General features: G+C 33.8%; 3 protein-coding genes across 5 annotated transcripts; 2 read left to right on the plus strand and 1 right to left on the minus strand.

The window, feature by feature from the left end:
* Nucleotides 1–520: 520 nt before the first annotated feature.
* LOC11417013 (AMSH-like ubiquitin thioesterase 1) lies at nt 521–8,801 on the minus strand. Its single transcript, XM_003630815.4, is given in 15 exon segments — nt 521–955; nt 1,654–1,706; nt 2,128–2,190; nt 4,326–4,400; nt 4,481–4,543; nt 5,101–5,190; nt 5,380–5,710; nt 5,958–6,004; nt 6,081–6,169; nt 6,172–6,185; nt 6,687–6,781; nt 6,954–7,133; nt 7,225–7,300; nt 7,457–7,521; nt 8,511–8,801. Coding segments are annotated over 15 exon segments (1,533 nt in total). The 5' UTR covers nt 8,628–8,801; the 3' UTR covers nt 521–780.
* A 2,425-nt stretch (nt 8,802–11,226) lies between these two features.
* LOC11417014 (synaptotagmin-5) lies at nt 11,227–18,691 on the plus strand. Its single transcript, XM_003630818.4, has 14 exons — nt 11,227–11,629; nt 11,724–11,798; nt 11,888–11,995; nt 12,094–12,126; nt 12,241–12,330; nt 12,488–12,604; nt 12,849–12,986; nt 13,235–13,642; nt 14,588–14,722; nt 16,162–16,380; nt 16,545–16,826; nt 16,943–17,080; nt 17,274–17,576; nt 18,324–18,691. The coding sequence occupies exons 1-14, from the start codon at nt 11,426–11,428 to the stop codon at nt 18,537–18,539; spliced, it is 2,466 nt and encodes an 821-aa protein (XP_003630866.1). The 5' UTR covers nt 11,227–11,425; the 3' UTR covers nt 18,540–18,691.
* Nucleotides 18,692–18,971: 280 nt separating this feature from the next.
* Nucleotides 18,972–26,103, plus strand: LOC11408111 (CRM-domain containing factor CFM3, chloroplastic/mitochondrial). 3 transcript variants are annotated; one of them, XM_039829226.1, is made up of 9 exons: nt 18,972–19,368; nt 19,413–19,516; nt 19,547–19,940; nt 21,919–22,312; nt 22,397–22,527; nt 24,266–24,574; nt 25,192–25,360; nt 25,438–25,730; nt 25,829–26,103. In XM_039829226.1, exons 2-9 carry the CDS (start codon nt 19,431–19,433, stop codon nt 25,925–25,927), a joined length of 1,875 nt encoding a protein of 624 aa, XP_039685160.1. In that variant the 5' UTR covers nt 18,972–19,368; nt 19,413–19,430; the 3' UTR covers nt 25,928–26,103. The 3 variants fall into 3 exon arrangements, with proteins under 3 accessions (XP_039685160.1, XP_039685159.1, XP_024629651.1); XM_039829225.1 differs by having other exon boundaries at nt 19,413–19,940; XM_024773883.2 differs by lacking the exon at nt 25,829–26,103 and having other exon boundaries at nt 18,972–19,940; nt 25,192–25,344; nt 25,438–25,649.
* Nucleotides 26,104–27,672: the final 1,569 nt, after the last annotated feature.

Raw genomic sequence — 27,672 nt, forward strand, 5'->3', positions numbered from 1 at the left:
TACTCCCATTTCATTCTGATATTTTATTTTAATGGAATGACATTTCCAAATACAAACAACGAATTTGTTATAGTCCAACATCGTTAATTTTGCCTTCTACAGTTTTATTATTCAAGACGATATTTGACTTCTATTTTTTTGACTTCTATTTGGTAAGTATATAATAGTTTATTCTTTAATCTTTTTATTGAACTCTAATATCTTAGCTGACCAGTTGGCCCTTAAAAACATTGTTGAAAAGTTAGGCCGAACTGATTGATACCTCCCAGTCAACCGATTATTACTTGTAGTCGGTTTGATTGGACGATCAAACTGTTTGCAATAGAACTGATGTAAAAATAAGTTTCAAAAATGATTTTTATTTGAATGGATAGAGTAAAAACATGTGAGTCGAAATACAGATATGTTTTAGAAGAACTTGAGTTTCTTTTATGATACGTGTTGTTATTTTAATAAGTTCCCAAACTAACTTGAGAACTATTAACTTATATAATACTCGCCACAAGGCAACAGTCATAAGTATATTTGAACAGGAAGTTTAGGATTTCACACAGAACAATGGTAAACAGGCCATTGGTGAATAGTTACAAAATACAGAGTTGTAGAAGCCAAGAATAAACAATCAATGAGCAACATTTCTTCTTTTACAAATAGCCGAGACGATAGCCATTATGAAGTCCATTGCTGGATAAATGGTAAAACCTATATATCTTAGAAAGTATAGTAATATGGACAATTCAATGATTAGATTTTTACCCATCTAGAAACAAAAAAGTATTATCATCGAAGATCAATGACATCAAATTTTAAATCGGGGTTCAAGTAAACATCTGTACATGTATCGTAAATGGGACCACCATCTGGAGGCGGATCATGTGGATGAAAGCCTCGTTGCTGGCATTGTCTAATGACCGACATGCCCCCAGGGGTTGTCAGCCGAAAAATACCATGAGTTCTGTTACATGTAAATAGACACAAGTTATTCCAAAATAGACAATCTTTCAGTACCCAAATTCAGAACATTCTTTATACGTATATCTAAGAATATTCTGACTAATTTCTTTTTAGTGGAGAATTGTAGTAGACGTGCTATTATGCTAATGTAGGAGGAGAACAAAGAGGCGAGCCATTCTTTTAATGTTCTTTCATAGTGAATTTTTGGAGAGTTTATCTCTAAACAAGGATTGTATTGGAAGATTAGAATTATCATATAATCAGAGTTCTACAAACATCTCTAAATGGGTTACCGTTATTCTATAAAGGATTCTACTTGTTTGTCAAGGTTTATATATATCTTTTATGTGCTTCCTACATTATTAGCTATCAATTTCCTTCTTTTCATTTTGGTACATAAAAGTACAGGATATTGCAGGCTATCCCCATTACAATGCTAACCAAGGCAAGCTGTCAGCCTTTTTACAGTGATATTGCATATCACCAGACAATGAGGAGTCCTAGGATTGAAACTAATGTGATTATTATGAACAAAATATCAACCGGCTGGCATAAATAGCCATTACTGAATAGTCTAAAGCAGTCTCGTTTGATAATTATATCCAATTTACTTTCACGGTTTCGCTAACTTATTTATGATATGAATATGCTTTCTTCTCTAATTTCCTATCAAAACACATTTGAGACATATGATGTTACCTTGAACTGTCTGTTGGTGCCATGACTATTGCAACAGCTTCTGGCAGCATAATCTATAGATAAAAGCATTCAATAGGATTAAAACTCAAATGCAAAGAAATACCGAATCTAATTAGCTTGATTCTTCAGGCCTCAGGTTCATTATAAATAGCCCCATCTTTAACAGCAACAATAGAAGAAACAAATTTTGACAAAATCACCAAATTTCTAAGAGATTGATCATATGCAACATACATTGAAGAAATGGAATTTCAGATATAGTTTAAACTTCTACATTGCATATAAATAACAACATCAATAGATAACAATCTTTACTTATTTGTCAGACACTTGGTTGAAAGTATAATATGCAATGTAGAAGTTTAAACTATATCTGAAATTCCATTTCTGTGCTAATATATCTCAAAGTCTAAGCAAACAACATCAATAAATAACAATCTGTGCTAAAATTAAAGAAACCTCTCTTGAACTCACCTGATATGAGTAATGGGTGTGTACATCAATTGATGACATGAAACAAGATTGTGTAGGGTGTGTCTGCGTATTCAGAATTATATGTCAGTATTGCAGCAAGAAAATGGGAAGAATATCAAAGTAAAAGTAAAAGTAAAAGTAAAAAGTTCCTTAAAAAATCAAAGTAAAAGTAAAAAATTTGGATATGATACAAATGAAACCAAAGAATGCTAACAAGTAAAACACACACGTTCATTTTATTGTCAACACCAATTATTATATGGTGAAATCTTGTGCGGGTCCCACTAAATAACATGGACCCGCTCCTTAACCATAAGGCCCACATGCAATATTACCCGATACTAGGGTCTTGAGAAGAGTCTATTCCTAATACTCCCTCCATACTTTTTTAGTTGTCGTTTGGAAGTGTTTTACACATACCAAGACAACCAGAAGAAATTGGTTACATTTGATATAGCTATTGAACTTTTTCTGCACTCTAAATCATTTACTGTCTCATTCAATCTATTTCTCTCTTTGCAATAAATAACTAATGGTGATATTGACAAAACAAAAATTATTGTTGCATTGAGATTTGAAAACGGCAAGTAAATAGGATTTGAGGGAGTATTAACTAGAGTGACAAAATAAAAACCGACTATACATGAAATTATTTCCGTTATCTGTCTTCAGAAGTTGGGAAATAGAGAGTAATGAAATCAAAACCCCAGTTTTGACGCTCGAAACACAAATAGCACAGAAGTTCGCGCTGCTCCATTTAAGCAAACAATTCTAAAGGCTAAAGCTACCTCCAGAAGGCTGTGTCCAATGTGCACAAGGTTTGTCACAAGTAATTTAACATTCCTAAACCAAAACTCTCCGTTGTTGTTCAGGAATGGCCCTCTGTGTCACAATCACTTGAACTGCTGTGCAATATCTTATTAAGGATAGCTCTGAAATAGCTAACTGTTTGGCTTTTTTTCCCTTCTTTCCAGCCTTCGTGATTAGATTCTACAAAAGTTCACTTTCTTTTTCTTAACTTTTCTCGGGTGCAGGAAGACTACGAGCTTATTTATAATGATTCATAAACATTCTCTGTCCAGTATACTCCTAGTGCTATCTCAGCCAACTTTCAAACATAGTGCACTAAATGTTTGTGAAAATCACTCCAAGTTCATTTTGTTTATAGATAATAAATTTCCTACAAGAGCCTGTTTTTCCATATTGGTAAAACTTAACATAGACGTATGGCAGCAAGAGGGCTTTACATGGAATGAAATTCTTAGCTTTTTATGATATATAATGACATCCATTGTACTCTCCTCCAAATTACTAATGTGTTGCCCCTTTTATTATACGGAGTAATCTTGTACACATCTCACCCTCCCCAGATTCCAAAATGGTTGGTGCCTTGTGCACATGTCAGCCTTTAATATCTCCAATAAAAATCTCCATTTGTTACAAACACCTTCTGGTTTCACTGTGAGTCCGTGACATGTATACAATATCAGAAAGTTTGTGACTAGGTACATATGCAGTAGACAGAACCATTAACCAGTCACTCAACTACTACCTGAAGGCTTAAGCAATCTCACCATACAAATCTCAGTCCGTTCTGGGATTTTAGTTAAGGCAAACTTCATATTTACAAACATTTAATTATATAGGACTCTTTTTATTAATTTACACCATCCACCAAGTGGGAAAAGGCTATGGTAGTTGTTGTCCTTGCCATTTACATATTAACAAATTCTGTAGTTAAAAAATAAAACTTACAAAATCATAGGCTGTATTATTATAATTACCGCCACCAGTGTCAGTATCTCCTTAATGTGAAGTGAAATTGTTTCTTAGAAATCTTAGAGATGTAGTACAAAGGCTTGAGACAGATATACAAGGATGTATATGGCCTATAATTAATTAGCTCCTTTAAGATGAATCTTCAATTCAGATGGTAATCTAGGAGATCTCAATCATTAATGAGAAAATCAACCATCGATAACATCCATGATTTAATATGCATGCACGTGTATCATCAACCACTGATTTTCTCATCAACGGTTGAGATATCTTACTTTACTTTTTAAACTTTATAGAAGCCAAATCGCTACGAATATGGTACAACAATATATGATTTATCTGGACAAATAGCATCAAAAGGTTTTGAAAAACTCAATAAGCTATAGCCAGTGCCAAAAGACAGAAAACAGAAAACTCACATGGATCCATCCAAGGGGAAAAAGTGATCGCTTATCTTGTGCTTCAAATATTTCCTCTTCATTTGTAGCTTGACACTGTTCAGGAAAGGTAACATTTTTAGAGAACATAATCATAATAGATGTTACTCAAGCGATTATATTGAATGAGTACTTACAGAACTTGATGTTGCCTCCTGCTTGGGGATTATTAGAGCTGTGATATAAAATTTTCTATTTTTCTGCAAATCAGTTGAAGTTGGAAAAGAACAATCAATATCTCACAGTTGATGTATGCACTAGGAGAGATAGATCCAAGGATAAAAGACATTGGTAAAAATTTTAAAACCTACTACATAAAAACACCAGACACAAAGCAAGCTCATGCACAAAAACATACATGATCTGTATATTCTGTAGCTATGTACATGAGACGGAATGTTCAAATATCTTTTTTGTTGAAGCAATTCCAGCAATGGGTTAACTTTTGTTTCTAATTTAAGTAAATAATGCACACTGCCAAAAAAATTAACATGAAAAGAAAATTCTACAGTTGATGCATAAATTAATACTCCCTCCGGTCCTTATTATAAGAAACAATTGACTTTTTAGGTTCATTGTACAAATGATGTATCTAATCTATATTTATAACAAGATACATTAATTATTCAATGAATCTAAAAAGTCAATTGTTTCTTATAATAAGGACCGGAGGGAGTATTAGCATTCCAACTTGGCAACTCATCTTGTACCTATTCTTGCTGATTACTTTAAGACAAAAAATGTAAAGAACACTTACAAGCGAGCCTGCAAGGATACCACAAGTCTCTAAATTTTTGTCAGTGTTAGACTTGGCAAGCTTCATAAAACTACCCATCATTGCAGTTGACTGCAAACAGAAACAATTATAAGGAAAAGAGGGAATAGTGACGTTCCAACGGTTAAATTTTAGGAAAGGTGAGTATGCAAGCAAAGAAACTAATAAATACTCAAAATGAACTGATTAATTCTTCCCCAAAAATGAACCAAAAAGAAGTTTGCATCAAAGATTAATGATAAAATGCTTTTTGACTCTCACGATGTGTAATTGAAGAGGAGACTCAGCACGGCCAAAACTATCTGACAATGGAGTCTCTGTCTTACATCCTGCCTCATCAACATGAGGTGATACTGTAGGAACCAAATCTTGTACTTCAGCAAGTACAGGTGGAGGAGAAGGCTGTCTAATAACTTTTATAGGAGCAAAGTCTTCTGTTTCTTCAAAAGAGATAAGCGAAGGAGTTTCATCAGCATGTTTGACCTGGCAGTCCTCACTCTGGGTAAGAGTAGATTCTACGTCTAATTTATTGTGTTCTGAAATGCTATTATCTTTTTTATTCTGTGATCCATCTTCCAAGGATTGATGAAGGCTGTTAGTTCAGATAGAGAATCCAACAGAAGAAATGTAGTTACTATATATAAGTTAATAGATAAACCAGCTAAAAAATGCTTCATGTACGACTGACCTCAAAATTTTAGCAGTAAATAATTTTTTACAAGTCTTCAAATGAGGTACAATTATTGAGAAAGGTTGCAATCAACAACATCACTTTCTTCTTAAAATGAATAGGACAACAAAAGAAAATAGTTGTAAATAAAATAAACATAAGCCACAACCTTGGAATTTCAACTGGAGACAGATCTATGATAGTTGGATACCTCACCTACATCCATAAAGAACAGTCAGGAGGTGGATGATCTTTTAAAATCATCGAAAGATACAGATAAACACTATCATACCCCTTTATCACTTGTAGGTGGTTGCCACGGCCCTTTAAGGCCATTTGGACCTAGAATAGAATGTCTGGAGAGAGTTTCTTCCTTTGGGGAGGGAGAGTTAGAGATCTACAGTAAGAAACGTAGTTAAAAGGGTTATCAAGCAAAGAAGGCCATGTAGCAATATCTACTTTCATAAGAAAAGAAATCTCATATGACGGGCAAAATATAACCCAACAGCATATTAGCATAGTCTTCTGGACTGCCAATATTATATTAAGGGCTCAGCATCCTCTCGTAAAGCCCGATTAACCCTAGGGCGCGCCCTTCCCTCATCACCGCCTGTAATGACTTCTAGAAGCATCTAGAACGTGCAATAAACATAAAAGGTGTGACTTGGGGCTCAAGTCACGGGAATAAAAGCCCAAGAAAGGCTATAAATACCCACCTTGAGAGCATTCTCAAGGCATGACCTAAACAGATACAAACCCTAGTTATCGATATTGTACTCACTGCAAGTACATCTTTGTATAACTTCATGCCAGTGGAGAAAGCAAAGTGAATTAATTTATGCAGAACTGACCAACATAAGAAGGTCAATCATTAATGACGGAAAAATTTGAAACTTACAGTCTTTTCATACTATCTTCCACAGGCCTTACACAAGGATACTGCTGGGCTTTTGATCCTCGGTAGACAAACTCTCCAGCAGTTTGTCTGACTGCCTGGTCATGTATAAAATCATATAAATATAATTGATACAAAACTTCTTCAGGGGAGGTGGAGAGCACAGAAACAGTAAAAAATGTGTTCAACCAAAAGAACAGATATAACTGTAAGGAAACTCTATCACCCATGAGCTGCAACCTTCAATATAAATTATCTAATAAATTTTACCTTTATTTCATCGTAACTAGCCATAGTTTGCTTTTTCACCGGGGAAAAACCAGTCGAATAATTTGAACGAAACGTGTCCCTCCCGCTGTGTTGATATGATTTCCTGCTGTTAAGCTCATTGATCTTCTGTTGTGCCAGTGGTTTCAGCTTCTCCAGTTCAATCACAGAAGTTAACAATTTCTGTAATGATAGCAAGAACCTAAACATCAGATTACATTAAAAAAAGTGTAACATGTTTGTTATCATTTGAGCAAGAGAGCTGAAAGTTAACCTTTCTCAATAACTCTTTCTTGCTCTGTGGAGATGTTCTATAATCTCGGTGCCGTGGTATTGTCTCAGAGACCAAACTGACACCAACCAAGGAAAAAAAACCTCAGTTCAGTTAGATAACAAAGATATGAAATAGAATGAATTCCTCCTATTTCAATTTTCAAACAAATTTACTACATACAGTAGACAGTATTATGAGTCAAATAACAATACAGACTATCTTGTTGTATTACCTAGAATATCTTAGGAGCATGATATATAGATCAATAATATTTTTCTCTGCACGAAAGATATCAGCCTGCAAAATCAAATTCGATATTTGGATATGAGAAGCCATGCAGAACAAGTAACGAAATTTTTGGTCTTTTAAACGGAAACATAACCACATTAATGTTTCCAGATATAACAATAAAATAAAGTACAATAAATTCAGGAGCAAAAAAACAACATCTGAAAAGTCAGTACAAGCAACTAAGAGTAGATGCAGTGTTGTTGATTGCAGCAAGGCAGGCCCAATAATTTTTAATAGCAAGTGAGGCGAAAAGAAGATTTTAAAATATGGGGTCTTTTTTCTCTGCATATGAAAATTTTGTTTATCAAAATAAAATGAAGAATAATTTTTTGTGTGGGCCTAAAGTGAGGGCTTTAGTAGCCTAACCCTTGGGCTGACCCTTATATTGTAAAGGGTGGAAAATAGTGGTTTGTTCAAATAACACTACGCAACAGTGCCACAACACCGATATAGTTGCTATTTCACAATATTTTGTGCTAAACAGCGTATCACGGAACAATAGTCATTTGTTCAAATTCCACTATGCAATAGTGCCACTATCTAACAACACGGAATAGAAGCACAGACATGTTGGGTTAAAACTTAATTGTCACTTACATGATGTTGCAGAATATATAACATGACTGTAAAATAAAAGCCAGTATGACAGCATGAAAACTATATATAGTGAAATCCGTGCATGTAATTTATCTTATCAGTCACATAACCTACTATCAAACGCTTCTAAATTGAAAACCATAAATAATAAGGTAAAATGTTAATTGATATTTTCAATTTCTCCAACTAATGTGAAATTTGATGAATATGAATGTCCTCAAATAGTAGCGCTTTGCAGAAATTGAACAAACCACTATTTACTAGAAATTGAAATATAACCTAAGTAACAGTTTAATTTCATGATATAAGTCAACAATTGATACAGAACTAAATGAAATAAATATTGAAAAAAAAGGTAAAAAGTGTGGGTGGATTGAATTAATTTGAATTATGAATACCTGTTTGAGGATATTATCGGCGATCCTGTAGTAGATACGAAGCGAAAATCGATTATCAACATCGACTTTCTGAGTTCTCGCAGCGATGCTGATCGTATCCGAAGAACACGTCATCATTTTTATTTTCTATTTCTTGTGAAATTATGAATGAATATAGTGATTCCGATTTCGATGCAACACCGCCGCGGCAATAGAGTTTAGCTTCTCCGATTCGTCGTCAATGGCGGCTTCGCCACAGAGTCGTTTAGATCAGAGAGTTTCGTGTCATTTTAGTTTCTCGTGAGGGTAAATATGGCAACACTGTCAATTATATCTTTACTAGTGTAAGACACGTGCACTGCACGGCGAATTAATATTTTCTTTATCAAATGTCTTGATTTAATTTTATGTTATCTTAAATTTATAAGTACTATCCCTCAAAAAAAAAAAAGTACTATGATTATAAACTAAATTCAACATAAAAAAATATCATCCTAATGTTTTTAAGAATCATCCTATTGTTTTTTTTAGTAAAGAATCATCCTAACGTTGTTTAGTCGTTGATTTGAAATATCTATATATTGTATATTAAAGATTAAAATATTTGGATTTGAAATTATAAAATATACTCATTGTCAAACTTACTAAGTTTAATATATCAACAAAATAACGCCGACCTACTGTATATTATTATTATTTGGACAAAAATGTATTATATTAAAGGTTAAATATATTTTTGGTTCCAATAAAATTGGGAACTTCTAAGTTTAATCCTTGCTTAATTTTAATAGGTCTTTTAGTCCTTACAAAAAAAAATTACTTCTAATTTTAGTCCCGTTACAAAAAAGTTTGTTTAATTATCCTTAAACTCTTAAATTTTTGAACGATTTTTTTAAGACAAGTTTTGAACGCTATGAAAGATTTATTTACCAAAATTTAATTTTTTTTAACATGAAACGAATTAAAAATAAATTTTTTAAAACGGCAAAAGTTAAAGATAAAATTAACAAAATTTTGATAACAAAGGGCAGAAGTTAATAATAATTATGTGTGTCATACTGGCTTAATTGTGATACAAAAGTTAATAATAATTATTATATGTAATTGTATATAAGTGAAAAAAGAAAAATATGGTACACATTCGTCAAAAAAATTCTACATATTTTTTTTTACAAAAATAAACGATATTTATTCATTCGAATTGATAGAGTAGATCGATACAATACAAATTCAAATTCACTAAAAACAAAAAGGATGAATCTGTGAACAAACTCACAACATCCATGTTAATAGCATAAAACGGCAAGGTACCTATGCCTATAAATATGACTAGTATGATTGTATTTAAGTCTCCGGAATCCTCATGTCTTCGGATATGCATTGACGACGCTAAAATCATTGTCATTGATCGGATCTGCACTTGCTCAAAGTTAATCTTTCAACCTGAATCAAATAAACACCGCACTAAGACGGGAAATCAAAAACACACCGCACAAAGACGGGAAATCAAAACAAACAAAGGAGAATTATTTCCGATCCTCAATTTCTTTATTAGTTTACTCTTTAACTATTTATTTAAGGAGAATTAAGCAATGCAGCACTTCATTCATTTCATAATGAGTGTCACGTTAGACAAAAAAATTGTTTTAAAATGAAGGCTTAAATATGATAATCGTCCTTGTAATTTGTGCGAATTTTGATTTTCGTACCTCTAAATATTTTTTTTTAAAATACATCCATGTAAAAAAAAATTGTTTGAAAAAGATCCCTGACCCCACTTTATGTTTGACTTGGCAGTTGATGACTGTGCAAACTTTGCCACGTGGCAGTCCATGTAATTTAAAAAAAATCTGAAAATTATTTTTTTAAATTTAAAAATTATAAAAATTTCAGAAAAAAATACAATAATTCTTTCCGAAAAAAAATTGAAAATTAAAATTCTCGAAAACTTAATTTTTTGACAAAAAAAACTCTTAAAATTTAAAATTTTGAAAAAAAATGTGAAAATTAAATTTTCGAAAAATAGATTTTTTTTTAATTTGAAAATTATATATTAAATTTTTTTCGAAAATAATGACAATTATATTTCAAAAGTTTTCGATAATAAATTATAAATTTAAAAAAAATTCTAATTTCTTGTTCTTTTACGAAAATTAATTTTTTTTTCCAGAAATATAATATTTAAAATTTCAGAAAATTATTTTAATATTTAATTTTTTTTTGAAATTTTTATATTGTTTTTTAAATTTGTTAAATTTATTTTCATATTTTTTAAAATTAAATATTATGTGGCATGCCACGTGGCCAAAACATGCCAAATCAGTTGAATAGTGGGACTAGTGACCTTTTTCAAACAATTGTTTTTTTACAGGGATGTATTTCAATTTTTTTTTTTAGAGGGACGAAAATCAAAATTAGATCAAATTACAAGAAAGATTATCATATTTAAGCCTAAAATGAATGCCACTTTACATTTCGAATAGAACTTTAATTTTTTTTTTCTAAATTTTACATTCAATAAATACTCCAACTTTTCTCTCGCACACTTTTTAATGCAACTTTAAGTTTATCTTTTTCTTGGACAATTTAATAAAAATGTTTTGTCTAATGATTATTTCATTATAATATTTCTTAATTTGTGTGCAATTGATTGAAATGACAATTGTTTTGAAACCCATGGAGTAATAACATATATGAATAGTTGAAGTAAATATGATAAATTTTTGTGTTGAAAGATAGTGATAATGGAACCGAACCCAAGAAGAATTTATGAACCACAGAGAAATTGGGTACCTTTCTCTTTTCTTTTCTTTCTACCAACATATTATGAATATTCATTTCTTGCTCTGTTATATTTCCTTTTTTATGATCCATCATGATCATGTTTAGCACCAAGTAGTAAAATCAATAGAAACTTTTTTTTTCTCACTGCTGCTATGAGTAGTAAGAAAGGTTTGATGATTCCCAATAATTTGGAAGAAGCTTCAGTGAAGTTGTTAAACCAATTTGTGAAAGTGAAGGAAAATTCACGGATTTCTTACTTTCTTATTCTCGTTTTCATTGCTTGGTTTATTCACAAATGGATCTTCTCTTTCTCCAATTGCCTTCCAGTTATCCTTCTTCTCTTTGCATCTACACAAGTATGTAATCTCTCTCTCTCTCTCTCTCTCAACGAAATAGTGTTTCAATCAGTATTGATTCTTGTTCTTTGTTGTGTTGGTCTTTATTTCGCAGTATGGGAATTACCAGAGGAAAATACTTGAAGAGGACTTGAACAAGAAATGGAATCGTATCATAGTCAATACTTCGGTATGTTTTTCACTCTAATTGTCTCTTTGGCATTTCATGAATGAGCTTTTATGATGTTTATTTCAACTTATTTTCTTTGTACATTATAGCCTGTCACACCATTGGAACAATGTGAGTGGTTGAATCTATTGTTGTCACAAATCTGGTCCAATTATTTTAATCCTAAGCTTTCAACAAGGTTATCAGCCATAGTAGAGGTGAAATTTCCGTCTTTTCTTATGTATTGGAGTTTTGAGTGAGTCGGTGAGTGTGGAATTAATCAACTTATCAATTTTGTTTTTCTTTTGTGTCTCAGAAACGTTTAAAGCTGCGCAAACCAAGATTTATAGTAAGTATTGATCATTTTCATTGGTGGAAGAGTTTTACATTTGTTTACCAATAAAGTTTAAACATCCAATTCAATAAATGCTGCTCAACTGAACTAAAGAAATAATTTCCGCAGGAAAGGGTTGAAGTGCAGGAATTTTCACTTGGATCACGCCCTCCCAGTTTGGGCCTTCAAGGGATTAGATGGTCAACGTCTGGTGATCAGGTTTTATTTTGCATCACATTTCAGATGTCACTTCTGTATAACTTTATGTATGCCTTGTTTATTTAAGGTCTATTATGGCGAATGCTTTTCTTCCCTTAAGTGCTTATATATTCCACTTATATGAGATTTTAATATAGAATTCTATTGGTATTGACAGCGACTCCTGAAAATGGGTTTTGATTGGGACACGAGTGAGATGAGCATTTTGATGGTTGCTAAGCTTTCCGTTGGTACTGCCAGAATTGTGATTAACAGTCTTCATATTAAGGGAGATGTATGTGAAATAACACCCTTTGCATTTATGCTCCTTAGACATGCAATAGAGCTATATATACTAAATAAAGTAGTAGAAATGATAACAAATTAGGAGTTTAGATTGCTTGCTAATATAGAACTATAAATATGATTACCGGTATACTGCTGTTTTGAAGAAAATTATTTTCTGTTGATACATTCTTTATATTCCGAGGCACTACTTGTCCTTTACCATAATCTAATCATTCAAATTATTTTTGCAGCTTCTTGTGACACCAATACTAGATGGAAAAGCACTTTTGTATTCATTTGTATCTACACCTGAGGTTAGAATAGGAATTGCCTTTGGAAGCGGAGGAAGTCAATCAGCCACTGAGTTGCCCGGTGTTTCTCCTTGGCTGGTATGTTCAAATTAGTCAAAATTTATAGAAAAACCTGATGTCTATATTTCTGGCGCAATTTGAATTAAGTGATTAGGAGCTATTGTCTATAAAAACCATGCCCATTTTATTCTTTGCCTCTCCCATGCTCATTCATTCTTGGAACATTCCCTGATGTTTCAAGTGTCTTTCGCTAGTTTTCTCTCTGGATTTTCCCCAGTGTTGTGTCATATGATGTTTCATACTAATAGTAGTTACCTTTCATACAGGTTAAACTTTTTACTGACACTTTGGTAAAGACTATGGTGGAACCTCGGCGCCGGTGTTTCAGTTTGCCTGCAGTTGATTTAAGGAAATATGCTGTTGGAGGCACCATATATGTTTCAGTGATTTCCGCAAACAAACTTTCTAGGAGTTGCTTCAAGGGGAGGCAACAAAATGGCACAAGTGATGGCTGTTTAGAAGACAACTTGAGCGACAAGGACTTGCAGACATTTATAGAGCTAGAAGCGGAGGAGCTGACAAGGAGAACGGGTGTGCGTCTTGGTTCAACTCCAAGATGGGATACAACATTTAATATGGTTTTACATGATAATACAGGAATAGTTCGCTTCAATCTTTATCAGTGCCCCTCTGACAGTGTGAAGTACGACTACCTAGCATCTTGTGAAATTAAGGTATTGTCACCTCATAGATGTTTGTTTATATGTGCTAGCAATACATTATTAATCGGCTGTCAATAAATATATGATTCTTGGACAAGCAATTTTATTGTTAGAGCAATGCTATTGACATACACTTAACACTCGCTAGTTAACACATGCTCAACTATTGAGCCATGTTATTGTGTTTTTAAAACTGCTTACTGGTTTACCGGATCTTTAAGTAAAGTATTTTTAACACTTTTTTTTCCTTAATTTTTTTTTTTTTACATAAACCTATCTGCGAAATAACTCTCACCGCCTTCCTTAATCTTTGACTTTGGTAAAGACCACACCGTCTCGTGCCCACAACCAATTCCATCCTCGCCAAACCCCCACTACAATCATCTAAGCCAATAGCTCTTCCCCATCCTTTATAAATATGTACACCACTACCCTTGGTCAACATGCCTGTAGATCCAAAGTGTCACATGATTCAAATCCATCTATGAATTTAACTTTTGGAATGCAATGATAAAGCGGCTAGTTTGAACACAGATCAATCTATGAGTTTTTAGTTTTATTATTTGCAATACCATCTGTCAAAAAAATCAACACCTCAGCTATACACTTCAGGACAAATTAATATGGACGCAATAGGGGAGGTTGTTGTGACTTCATGGCAACAGTAAGTTTTTCTGGGCAAGAGGATAGCATTTTTGAAATAGAGGTAATGGAGAAGAAATATTGTTGAATCCGTGTCTGGTTTGTTTTAGGTGATAATTTAAAAGGCTAAAAAAACTGAACTTGTCTAGCCGGTAACCGAGAACAGAGCAATGATATGGCTCAATATTTGAGCAACTGTTAACAGTGATTGTCAAAACTTCTGTCTGTAGCATTCCTCTTATTTTTAATACCGCTGTGGTAAAGCTTCATATATGCTATTTGAACGCTAACCTATTTCTTTATGTCTCTGAGAAGATGAGGCATGTGGAGGATGATTCAACAATAATGTGGGCAGTAGGGACTGATTCTGGTGTAATAGCAAAACATGCAAAGTTTTGTGGAGAGGAAGTTGAAATGCTTGTCCCATTTGAGGGGGCCAACTCAGCAGAGGTACAATATTTGCCCATCTGTCAAGCTTTCTTTGCTTTATGGTAGATATAGCTTGGTTATCCTACATTAGCAGTTATAGAATTTGTATTTTCTGATTGAATATTTGTGTCTATAATGAGATCACACAATTGTATTTATACTAGTGTTACAATAAATACATTGAATAACCACTAGACTAGGAAGTAAATACATTGAATAACCACTAGACTAGGAAGTCCTGTAATCCTAGGAATATATAAAATCAGAAGCTGTTACACTTATAGGGAATATCTACAATCTATAATTCTAACAGCAGTGTTTGATTTTCATCTAGTCAAAGCTTACACGCACGTTTTTCTTTCTTGATTTGAACTTATACGCTCTTTGAGTACTAAGAAACAAGTATACTCTATCTTTCTTGCATGCCCATATAAAAGGAACATGATTATACCACCTTGGTCACAAAACAGCCTCTTATGTCAAAAACAGGGTAAGGCTGCGTACAATACACCAAAAATGGTGGGACCCCTTCCCAGACTCTACGGTTGCTAAATCAAAAAATATATATTCTTCCATCTCTTCTACTTTGTCATTTTTTGTTGTAAGTTTAGATTTAAATTTCCTTTTATGATTTACACAATTAGAAACATGAACTGAAGTTAAAGAGGGGAAGGAAGTTGTGATAAATTGAACAAAAGTAATTCTAAATAATCCTGTCAAATAATTCTTAAATGATTCCAAATAATCCTGGTTTTCAAGAGGAGTCTTACTGTGTACTCTGGCAGATATTAAGAAAAGGATGTGGTACTGTTGTGGTGGTTTTCCAGATCTAAAAATCTGAAATTTTTTGGAAGAAAAAATTGGTGAAGATGAAGATTCTTTGAAGAACACATGAATAATATTAATTTTTTTTGGTTACTTTAATAGTATTTTTTTTTGGTACAGTTTAATAGCTTATGTTTAGTTAAAGAAATAATCCTATCAAAAAAAGCCAAAATCTATCTACACGTTAAAATAATTTATAATCTCCATAAAATGCCATTTCCAACTTTTATTATAAATACGGAAATGTTCAGAGGTGGGGTCATTATTTTTGTTGTTGGTACAATAACAAAAGGTTGGTAATAGGTAACCGGTCTTTGATCTGAACCGTCCATATATAATAATAATATATCAATGGTTATCAATGAATGAGAAGATAATTTGTGCATACTAAATGCCACCTGAGTTTATCATATCAGATTGTTTGTATTCTGTGATTTCTAAATCAAGCAGCCTTTTGATGTTCCAGATACTTACATGGCATAATTTTTTTCATTGTTTCTTTTCTAACATGGGTTTCATGATAGAGTCACTATCAAATTGTTCCCGCAGAGACATTTCCGCTCTTGAAAATGAAATAAGTTTTTTAGTAAACAGATTGTTTCATCCATTTTAACTTCTTTAATTCTGTTTTTTAGTTAAAGGTGAGAATTGTAGTGAAAGAATGGCAATTCTCTGATGGTTCTCATAGCTTGACCAACCTCCATGCCAGTCCTCAGAAATCACTTAAGGGATCATCAAATCTTCTTTCAAAAACTGGAAGGAAACTTAAGATAACTGTTGTGGAAGCAAAGGATCTTGATGCAAAAGACAGATTTGGAAAATTTGACCCTTACATTAAGTTGCAGTATGGAAAGGTGAGAGGTACTGGGACATATCTGTTTGACTCGTTTTAAGTCTTAGCACTATGTCATGTATCGATGGACCAAGGTCTTTAATATATTTATATTGAAATGTAATTTGATGCAATGTAAGTTCATAATAACACTTTATCTGATTCTGTTATTGATGATCTGTTCAGGTTGTCATGAAAACAAAGATTGCTCCTCCTCCTGCTACTTTAACTGCTGTCTGGAATGATACTTTTGAGGTAGATGAGAATAGTGGTGATGAATACCTAATTGTGAAATGCTTTAGTGAAGAAATTTTTGGAGATGAAAACATTGGTAGTGCACATGTAAATTTGGAAGGACTGGTACAAGGGTCAATCAGGGATGTATGGATCCCACTTGAAGGAGTGAGTTCTGGTGAATTAAGACTTAAAATAGAAGCAATTTGGGTGGAGAACCAAGAGGGATCAAAGGTATGTTTCTTTAATAGGAAAACAATGATTGTTTGAATAATGTGCTAAGCAGAATTTTTAACTCTGGCGTGTTTGTTCTTCTTCTAACAAGCACTACTCCTTTGAAATGGACACAGGGTCCACCATCGGGCGTGACGAATGGTTGGATTGAACTTGTTCTTATTGAAGCGAGGGATCTTATTGCTGCTGATCTTAGAGGGACAAGTGATCCTTTTGTGAGGGTAAACTATGGAAACTTAAAGAAAAGAACAAAGGTTAGAAACTTCATCCAAAATTCCTCTTGCACGAACCAAACATCCTTAAGATTTACAAGTTTTATTACCATCACATTATATCTTCTTATGGTGTTATACACTTATACTGGCATGACACAATTGATTGCTTACATAACTGTTATTATTTGTTTTACACTTGTAAGGCTTAATTTACTGTGGCATTATCTGGTAGGTTGTACACAAAACTATCAACCCTCGTTGGGACCAGACCTTAGAGTTCTTAGATGATGGAAGTCCCCTGACATTGCATGTAAAGGACCATAATGCTTTACTACCCACATCAAGTATAGGTGAATGTGTTGTAGAATATCAAAGCCTTCCTCCGAACCAGACGTCAGACAAGTGGATACCTCTCCAAGGGGTGAAAAGTGGCGAGATCCACATCCAAATCGCAAGAAAAGTTCCAGAGATTCAAACAAGACAATCTCCAGACTTTGAGCCTTCTTTGACTAAATTACACCAGAGTCCTAGCCAGGTAAGATTATCTTGCATCTCCTAAAACACACTGATACACAATATAACCTTTGGTTACCTTTTCAGCTCTGATGATGAAGTATTGTATTCGTTGTCTTAAAAGGCAATGCACGCGATAACATTTTACAGGCTATCTCTTCTTCCACATTCAACAATTTGTAGAAATATCTCCGGTGTTGAGCTTCATTTGCCCTGTTCATTTTTCCATGTATACATTTGCTTTGTTTTCAAGAATTTTGAGCTAGTTGGTTTATATGCCATTTCTTGGGGGCACTTCTCTTATTGCTAAACTATTGGTAGAATAAATTTATGTTCCTTTCTGATAGAAACAATCCATTCATCAATTCAGTCATTTTATTTTCATCAGTTCTACTCACTCATTTGTTGTGTGAATTATTATTATTCTTATTTGGGTTAATAGGTCTTTACCCCCTGTAATATATGTCATTTTCGGTTTTTCCCCCTGTAAAATATTTCTTTTGATTTACCGCCTGTAAATTATTTTTTTTATTTACCCCCCTAATAGGCCAAACAAAAACGAAAATTTCTTAAAAAATAAAATAAAATTGATTTTTGTTTGGCCTATTAGGGGGGTAAATCAAAACAAAAATATTTTACAGAAAATATTTTACAGGAGGGAAACCAGAAATGACCTATATTACAGGGGTAAAGACCTATTAACCCTTCTTATTTTTATTACACTCCATTTTTCTCACATACTGGTGAAATTGTACATTATATATATCAGATAAAGGAGATGACAAAAAAGGTTCGGTATTTAATAGAGGATGGAAATCTGGAAGAACTGTCTACAACTTTGAGTGAGTTAGAAACTCTAGAGGATACACAAGAAGGGTATATAGCCCAGTTAGAGACTGAGCAAATGCTTCTTATCAGCAAAATAAATGAACTGGGCCAAGAGATCATAAACTCTTCTCCATCTCTCAACGGAAGTGGAAATTGATCCTTATTAGCATCATACCACCATTTAACATTGCTATTAGCTGCTTCTTAAAAAAAAATTGTTATTAGCTGAAATTATTTCTCCATGTCACGTGGTGTTTGTAAGAATGATCACAGACAAATTTTGTACATGATTATCCAAGTCTTCTCGTAGCTGCACTCCACAATCCATATAATGATATAGTAGTATATATAAGTGCATGTATAATCCATTGATGATTGTAATACAACATTATACAATTGGACTGCGAACGTATTTGAAGGGAATTGAGTAAGGAAGTACGAATGTATTATGAATTGGACTGTCATAGATATATGTCTGCTCACGCTCCTCATACTCGACTACATCTTACATCAACTTGGACACTTTCCCTACTAAGGAGGGGTTGTGGATCGTCATATAGTTTGAACTATAGGTCCATCAAAGCCTATCATCAACCCATATTGGAGGACTTGGCCTCTTGATTCGGGAACAAGTTCGACCCAGTCTGAGATAAGCATGACAGCCGATGATTTATGCCACAACGAGGACATAACGCCCCCCCATTGATTCATTCATTCACTCTTGACCCAAAACGGAAACGCCTAATGCCTTGGTCATGACACATCACCAATCAATCATGTTGTAGCTTGGGGGGAGTCAAACTAAAACCCATATATTGAGGGGATTGAGTACTTAAGAAATTTCCTCCAAGAGGGTCACCTAGGCGTCAAACAACGAGGATATAACACTCCTGTCCCATCTCAATTTCCACATGCAAGGATTATTATTATAGACCAAAAAACCTAATTGATTCATTCGCTCTAAAACCCTAAACCTAAACACCTAGTCTTTGGTAGCGTTACATAGATGGACAACGTCCTTACTTCATGTTCTTGCTAAGAACATTCAATGATCTCTTCATCACCGAAGAACCCACTCAATTTTACATCCAAATTCAAATTTCTTTTCAACTCATTCTCTTCTCGCTCAGCCAAATCCAATTTCAACGAAGAACAACAACTACCATCCAACGCCATCGACCGAATCGTTCTCCAATTCCGCAATTTATCTGATCAAAACGATGATGAACCAATCCGAACCCTACTTCCAAATTACTTTTTGCACCGTCAATGGATTCGCTCCGACGAGTCGGTTATTCCGTCGGAGGAGGTGGAACATAAATTATTGAAGAAGAAGAAGAAGAATGAAGTAACTGTGCCGTGTTTGGAGAAAGAAGAACTTAGTCGATTGCGAACAATGGGAATTCATCTGAAGCAGAAAATCAGTATCCCAAAATCTGGCCTCACGCGTTCTGTGCTTCAAAGAATCCATCATCAGTGGAATACCAATGAGTTGGTGAAGCTCAAATTTCACCAGCAACTTGTTCAGAATATGAATCTTGCTCATAACATCGTGCAGGTTGCTTTCTACCTTTCTTCCTTTTTATCGCAATCAATCAATGCTATATATAAATAATTCTTTTACATTAATATTCATGCTATGCTGCACACCATATCTATGCCTCTCACAATGAAATCACATGTTTCAGTGTTATGACACTTGTGTCTGTAATTGTATCTGCTATACATATAAATATAATGATGTACACACAAATGTTTATTATTATTATTGTTGTATTGTTAAGTATCAAATTATGAAGACAAAATTATTTCGCTTGCTATTCCTCTTTTGTTGTTAAACACAATTTGATGTACTCTTTTTAAGATGCTTAAATAATTTCTAGTAAAATTATTTGAACTCATGTAACAAAAATTGGACCAATCTCAAATTTCAGAGCTTATTCGGTTTTTGCTCCATACAAAAATAACATACATGATTGCCCCCTTCAGCACTAAAAGTAGTTTGTTTTTGCTCTTAAACGTCTTGGACAATTAAGCTATTGTTGTTAATAATACATTGTAATATTATATCATATTCATGACCCATACCAAGAGGGTATGATAATCGAAGCTGCTATAGGAATCTTTCAATTAATGTTGTGTGAAAATTCAGTTTTCATTGTTTGTATGAATGATGTAGCTCGGCAACCACTATCCAGGAAGGTTTCTATTCCATCCTCTAGGATAATTCCATATCGCATGGTCATTGTTCTGCAATTGGTTATCCTTTGCTTTTTCTTTCACCATCGAATAACAAATCTGGTGCCCAGTGGATTGTATTTGTTAGTTGCGAGATTTGGTTCGTCATATCTGAGTTCCTGACTATTTGATCAATTCCAAAGTGCATCCCGTTGGTCGCGAAACATGTATTGGCAGACTTGCATGAGGTAGCTGTTCCTCTGTACGAGGAAGCCATTGGGTTCTTTCTTTTTCAATGTGAAAAAATGCATAATACATAAGAACAACCACCCAAGTGCAAGTCTGTTAATATATGTTTCGCGGTTGACAAGATGCCACTCGAGTTGATATAATAGTTAGGATATGGCGAACCAAATCTTCCAACTAACAGATACAAACCACGATTAATATGCATTGGGCACCGGATTTGTAATTCGACAATGAAAGAAAAAGTGAAGGATAACAAATCGCAGAACAGTGACCATGTTATATAGAATTATCCTGGAGGATGAAATAGAAACCTTTCTGGATGGTGATTTCTGAGCTTCAGCATTCCTGCAAACAAAGAAAACTGAGCTTTCACACAACATTACTTGAAAGATTTCTATAATAGCTTTGTTTATCAAACCGTCCTAATGTGTTATGATATATAATATTGCAACAAAATATATTATTAACAACAGTAGATCCATATATACATTATCTCGGTGATGTATGCCGTTAATACTCACCATCAAGGTGCACATCAATTCTGGCATCAAGATTATGGACGCAACACTTCCCCTCACCAAAATATGTAATTTCTTTTTCAAAACTAGCTTGCGGAAAAATCCCCAATCTATCTAGTCTAGTAGTAATTATTGGTAACAAGTAACAACAATAGCTTGAGGTTTTGTCCAAGTCATTTAAGAGGTAAACGAAAACTAGTGCTAAAGGGGGCAATACTGTATGTTATTTTTGTATGGAGCAAAATGCAATTAAGTTCTGAAATTTGATATTCATCCAAATCTTGTTACATGAATTCAAGTAATGACTAGAATTTTTTTAAGCATCTTAAAAAGAGTACATCGAACAGTTTTTATCAGCTGAATAGGAATAACAAGCCAGGACCATCTTTACTCGCAAAACTTCTTCTTTTTACTCCATAGTGAACTCTACTTCATCTCTTCTCATAAAAAGTGATTGTTTTGTCTGTATATTTGAAACTCAGATGCAGGCGCAGAAATAAATAGGAAACGAGTAGTAGTAGCAGTAGTACCTAATTATTATAGCATTTTTTGTGTTGAATATGTGAACTCAATTTTTGTAGATTTGTACAGCGGCGAACTGGAGGATTAGTTATTTGGAGGTCAGGAAGTGTTATGTGGGTGTATCGTGGTAAGAGTTATCAAGGGCCAACAAATGGGAACCAACATGAATCAAAGGGAGGTGATGAAAAGAGTGAGTCAGTTGTGTTGAATCAACAACAGCCTGAAAACATGACGCCAGAGGAGGCAGAGTTCAACCGGATGCTTGATGATTTCGGTCCCCGTTTTGTTGACTGGTGGGGTACAGGAATACTTCCCGTTGATGCTGATTTGCTCCCCCCTACGATTCCCGGTTACAGAACTCCGCTTAGGATTCTTCCTGCTAGAATGCATCCGCGACTTACCAACGATGAGCACACGAAAATGCTGAAACTTGCCAAAGCTCTTCCTTGTCATTTTGCCCTGGGTGAGCAAAACTCAACCGCTAAACTATTTTATTAAATTTGTCTTTCCTTTTGCTGATGTGAATCTTGTGCTAACTTTTATAAAGGGAGAAATAGAAATCTTCAAGGCCTGGCATGTGCTATTCTTAAGCTGTGGGAGAAAAGTTTGGTCGCAAAGATTGCTGTCAAGCTTGGTGTCCAGAATACAAATAATGAACTGATGGCTCTGGAACTGAAGGTTTGTTATCTGCAGTTCCTTGTTTGGAACCATCGAATTATAGACAATTATTGACCGTTGATATGTAACTGTATAATATGCCACAGAGCTGATTAGGTTAAAAATAGTGAAAGCATATTTTAGAATGAATAGTGCAATTAATATGTCTGAGACCCCTTGAGTATTGAATCAAATTATGGTGCATACAAAATTTTGTATTTGTTATGAACTTATGATTAAGTGCCTTCTATAGCCAATCCCACTTAGTGGGAAAAGGCTTGTATAATTAAGTGTCCTTTGAAGGCGTTGGCTATGCTTTTATTTGATAATACCCCAGAGTATCCGCCAAATTGGTTTATGATTCTATCTTTGAGAGAGCTAGTTGGTTTCCTTTTCTATTAGTTTAATCAGCAACCAAAGATACGAATAATTTTAAGGAATTGTTACACTATGTATTCTCCCATTATGCTCTAAATGTAATTCACGAGGTAGATTTAAACACTTTTATGTCACCGTATGAATAAATCTGTCCTACAATGAGTGACCCAGTTGACTGTTTCATATATGACAATGAACAATTTTGACCTTTAATATTTTTTTATTATCTATTACAAAAAAAATCATAAAAAGTTGATATTTTGAAAATATTCATCAAGACAAATCGACATCTTATATGCTACCATTTGTCTATATATATTAGTAGAAAAATTTGGTCAAAGTATGTTATGTGAATAGTGCACATAGTCAAACTGGGTCACTCATTGTGGGGCGGAGGGAGTATCATATTTGAAGTTACTAATCTAATTATCTCCGCTTAATCTACACACATGTTTGTGTGTTCTTTGAGCTTGAGTGCCTGTCAAGTCCACAACAAATTTTTGTTGCTTTTGGTATTAGATGTGCTTTGGAATGGCACGGTAACAGTACAGCAAACATACTTGCAATGTGGATAAAGCTAAACTTTATTTACATAGGTGGAGTTTGGATTAATAACATAATAAAGTGTATTTAGTAAGTATTTATCATATCACTGTTGTGAATTTGAGCCCCAACAGTCACAACATTTGTCAGCTTGACATTATAACCTCGTGGGGCAAAGTTCAAATCCTCCGGGACAGTTGTAAAATAGTCATTAGTACCATTTTAATTAACGATAATTTCCCCTTCCTTAATTTTGAGAAAAAGTAAGTGTTTATCATATACTTCCTCCGTCCCAAAATATAAGTCACTTTAGCATATGATTATACATAGTTAATTTTGTATAAGAAAGAAAAATTATGAATTACTTTACAAAATTGCCATTAATTAATGGTATGGGAAATATATTAATTACAAGAATTGGAAAAAGAAATGGTAATCAATAGTTAAGAGTTTAATAGGAAAAACAAAGTTGATGCTTCATTGGTATTTTAAAAGGACAAATAAATTAGACGATTTTTTTAGCTAGAATGACTTAAATGTTATGGGACAGAGGGTGTGATTAATAGCTAATATATAAATTGTTTCTATAATTGAAGAGGGAATTCACATAAACTTTGTTTGAACTATTTTTATAAGTTACTTTCTTGGAGAGCTTATGAAAATAAGCTAAAAATTTCTTAAGAGATATATTGTGAGCTGTTTACTCAAGTCCTTCCAAGCACCCCCATGGTACATGGTGCATTCCTTTGTTCCCTTGTCATGCCACATTATATTCGAAGAAAAGAGAATAATGCAGTAGTTCTATTAATTGATTTGAAAAGTTTTTTCTCTGGTCCAGAAATTAACAGGAGGTACCTTACTGCTAAGGAATAAATATTACATCTTAATATATCGCGGAAAAGACTTCATTCCAACCAGTGTGGCTGCCATTTTATCTGAAAGACAGGAGAATGTGCAATGCAGAGCTGTTGATGTATCTGGGGAAGATGAAACATCTGCACAAGCAGGATCAATGGCTGAGTTCAATGAGGCTCAAGCACTCTGTGGAAGGGAAATTTCTACTGAAGAATGTGAGAAGATGATGAAAGAGGCTGCTGAAGCCACAAATGTTAGGCTTATGAAAAAAATTGAACGTAAACCAGCTGTTGTAAGTATCTACTTGTTTTATGAAGTTTATATATGGTTGAGAAAGTAGCTATGTTTTATTGAGAGCACTTGTTGGAATAGAAATCATAAACAGTTTCCTTTCAAGGGGAAGTTTTTTAATGTTCATATAATTAGTATGCAATGTACGATCAGATTGTTGTTGTGTCACACCAAGAGGAACTGTTGAGAAGTCATTATGGTCTTTGGCATTGTGATGCTAGAACTTAAATTTCTTTTTATATATCTGAACCTTGAAATTTAGGTTTCCAAATCAAATAGAATATCTATTAGTTGGAGTGTAGGGCTGTTTGGTAATGGTGCAGAAAAACATATCTTATGAACCTTGGTTCAGTCTATTGAAGTCAGGCATGACGTCAAGGGATTTTTGAATCTCAGAAATATGAGAACTTCATTTTGTACATAAAGTCTTCGAAATTCATTTTGTGCAAAATGCCATATTAGCATTCAACATGGTGAATTTCAAAGCCTGAATCAGCTTTCTGTGTTAGAGTAATAACACATTTGAAGGATAAAATGAAATATCTAAAAGTGTTTTATGATTTCTGTTTTCTTATGAACATTCAATTTAATTTGTGGTATTCATATGTACACCTCTAGATACATGAACATACCGACACCAAGAAGTCAAGAGCAGAAAAACTATTAGCTAAAATTGATTCATCTATGGTTCCAGTTGGTCCTGATAATAGGAGGGAAACAATCACAGATGAAGAACGTGTTATGTTCCGTGTGGTTGGTTTAAGACTGAAGGTATACTTGCAACTTGGTGAGTAATCTTCAGCTGTATTAGAGTTGCTATATTGCAATGATGAAATACTGACTGCTGCTTATGATAATCTGTAGATACACTTGGTGTTTTTGATAGTGTCATTGAGAATATGCATTTGCACTGGAGGCAGCGAGAACTTGTTAAATTAATAACAAAGCAAAAGAGCCTTGCTTTTGTTGAAGAAACGGCTAGTTTACTGGAATACAAGAGTGGTGGAATACTTGTAGCAATAGATAGACTTCCCAAAGGATTCTCTCTTATCTACTATCGTGGAAAGGATTATAAGCGGCCCATTACTCTACGACATAGGAACCTTTTGACGAAGACAAAAGCATTGCAACATTCAATATCCATGCAACGACATGAGGTTTCAATTTTTATACTTCAATTACAAATCTATTTTTCTCTTTTATTATAATGAGTTTTCATTAGAATGGCAATTAATTATCTGTTGGTTGTTTGCAGAGTGAAGGTGAAGAATCTGATGGTAATGGTGGTGGTTTTGATGATACGGAAGACAATGATTGGGATGATGAGAATTCCAAAGTTTTGGACACAAAATGATGGGTGTCCTCTAGAAGGCAGATTGAAGTATTTGCATAATAATAATGCCTAGGTTCTTATCTATGTTAACTTGCACATGTTAATGCATACGTGAACATATCAATACACTACATATAATATATGTATCTAAATATTTTTAGCCATTTTAAAATCGGACCGAAGCAGACAATTCGCAACCAGTTTTCACTACAGTTGGTTCAACTAGCTTACAACCTTGTCTGATTTTTAAAACATTGCTTTAGGCAGAACGTGCAGTTCACCAATCGCAACAGGATCCTCTCCTTCAGATTTTGTCTCCTCTCTCCTTCCCTCAATTTTAAGCATTCGATCAATCTAACGGTAGTAAATTTAAAAGGAAAAAAGCAAAATAAATCCAAATCCTCGAATCTTGAAAGATGCCAAAAATTGGAAAACATGAACGAGGAACCCTTAAATGCATGATGCCAGCAACGGGGAACACATCGGTAGCGATGCAACTAGGGATGTCAATGGGTATCTGTGGATACGGGTAGTATGATATCCACCCCCACCCCATTGGATAAATATGGTACCCGTACCCGTCTCCGTCTCCATATCCATGCGGGCCGTACCCGTCCCCATATCTGTGCGGGTATCTCTATACGGGTATTTAGATACCCATCGATATCCGCAGGTAACCATGAATTTATTATTTATTTTTTTGTACAAAAAAAAAATCAACTTTTAATTACCTGCAAAATTCAACTTAAAGATTCATACATAACATATTCCATTCAAATTTCATAATCCATACCATAACCATAATCCAACAAAAATTGGGATTCTTACATAATCCCAAGCAAATTCATAATACCATAATAGATATGATTCTTACATAATCCATGCAAGTTCTAGAAGTAAAATAAAAGATAAAAGATAAAAACATCCAAAATCCAAATAAACATCCAAAAAGCATAAAAAATCTCCAAATAAAAAAGCTAGAAAAGCCTAAAATCCAAATAAACATCCACAATTCCATATGCTTTCCTAGCTTCAATAACTTCACTTCCCACTTCCTGAAATAAAAACATAAAAACCTCCAAATAAAAATCCAAATAAATCGACATAACAATGATATTTGAAATAAAATCTTATAACATTTACTAACAATGTCATTCATCGGTTATGTCAATGTCACCATCTATATCTTCCAGAATTGAGTTAATTTCAATGTTCTCAAACTTTGATTTTGTAGAACCTAGAAAAGAAAAAAAGGTCAAATAATAATCTGTGTCAATTAACATTGAGAAAAAAAATAAAAAAATAAAAACTTGATATAGAATTGATTACCTTTCACATCACTCCATAGCCAATCTTGAACACACATCAATGCCTCTAAAGTATCTGAACGCAGTTTACTACGATGAGGAGTAAGAATCCGACCACTGGTGCTAAATGAAGACTCTGAAGCAACAGTTGAAATAGAAATTGCTAAGAAATCTCTCGCAATCTTTTGCATGATTGGATATTTTAATCCATTTGCCTTCCACCAATCTCAGATGTCAAAATTTCCATCATCCGGTAACCTTTCCTCCTCTATGTAGAGATCAAATTCTGACCTACTAGATGCAACACTTGGTTTTGCGCTAACATGTTTGGCAAAATTAGTCTTCCAAGCATCTTTTTTCCCAACAACAATCACTTCTGATAAATTTTGATTTTGACTTAAAGATGATGAAGCAATATCCTTCTCCTTCTGCTTCTCCTTCATTTTTGAATCATACTCA

This window comes from Medicago truncatula, chromosome 8 (assembly GCF_003473485.1).
Source record: "Medicago truncatula cultivar Jemalong A17 chromosome 8, MtrunA17r5.0-ANR, whole genome shotgun sequence".
In the NCBI taxonomy this organism is placed as follows: Eukaryota; Viridiplantae; Streptophyta; class Magnoliopsida; order Fabales; family Fabaceae; genus Medicago; species Medicago truncatula.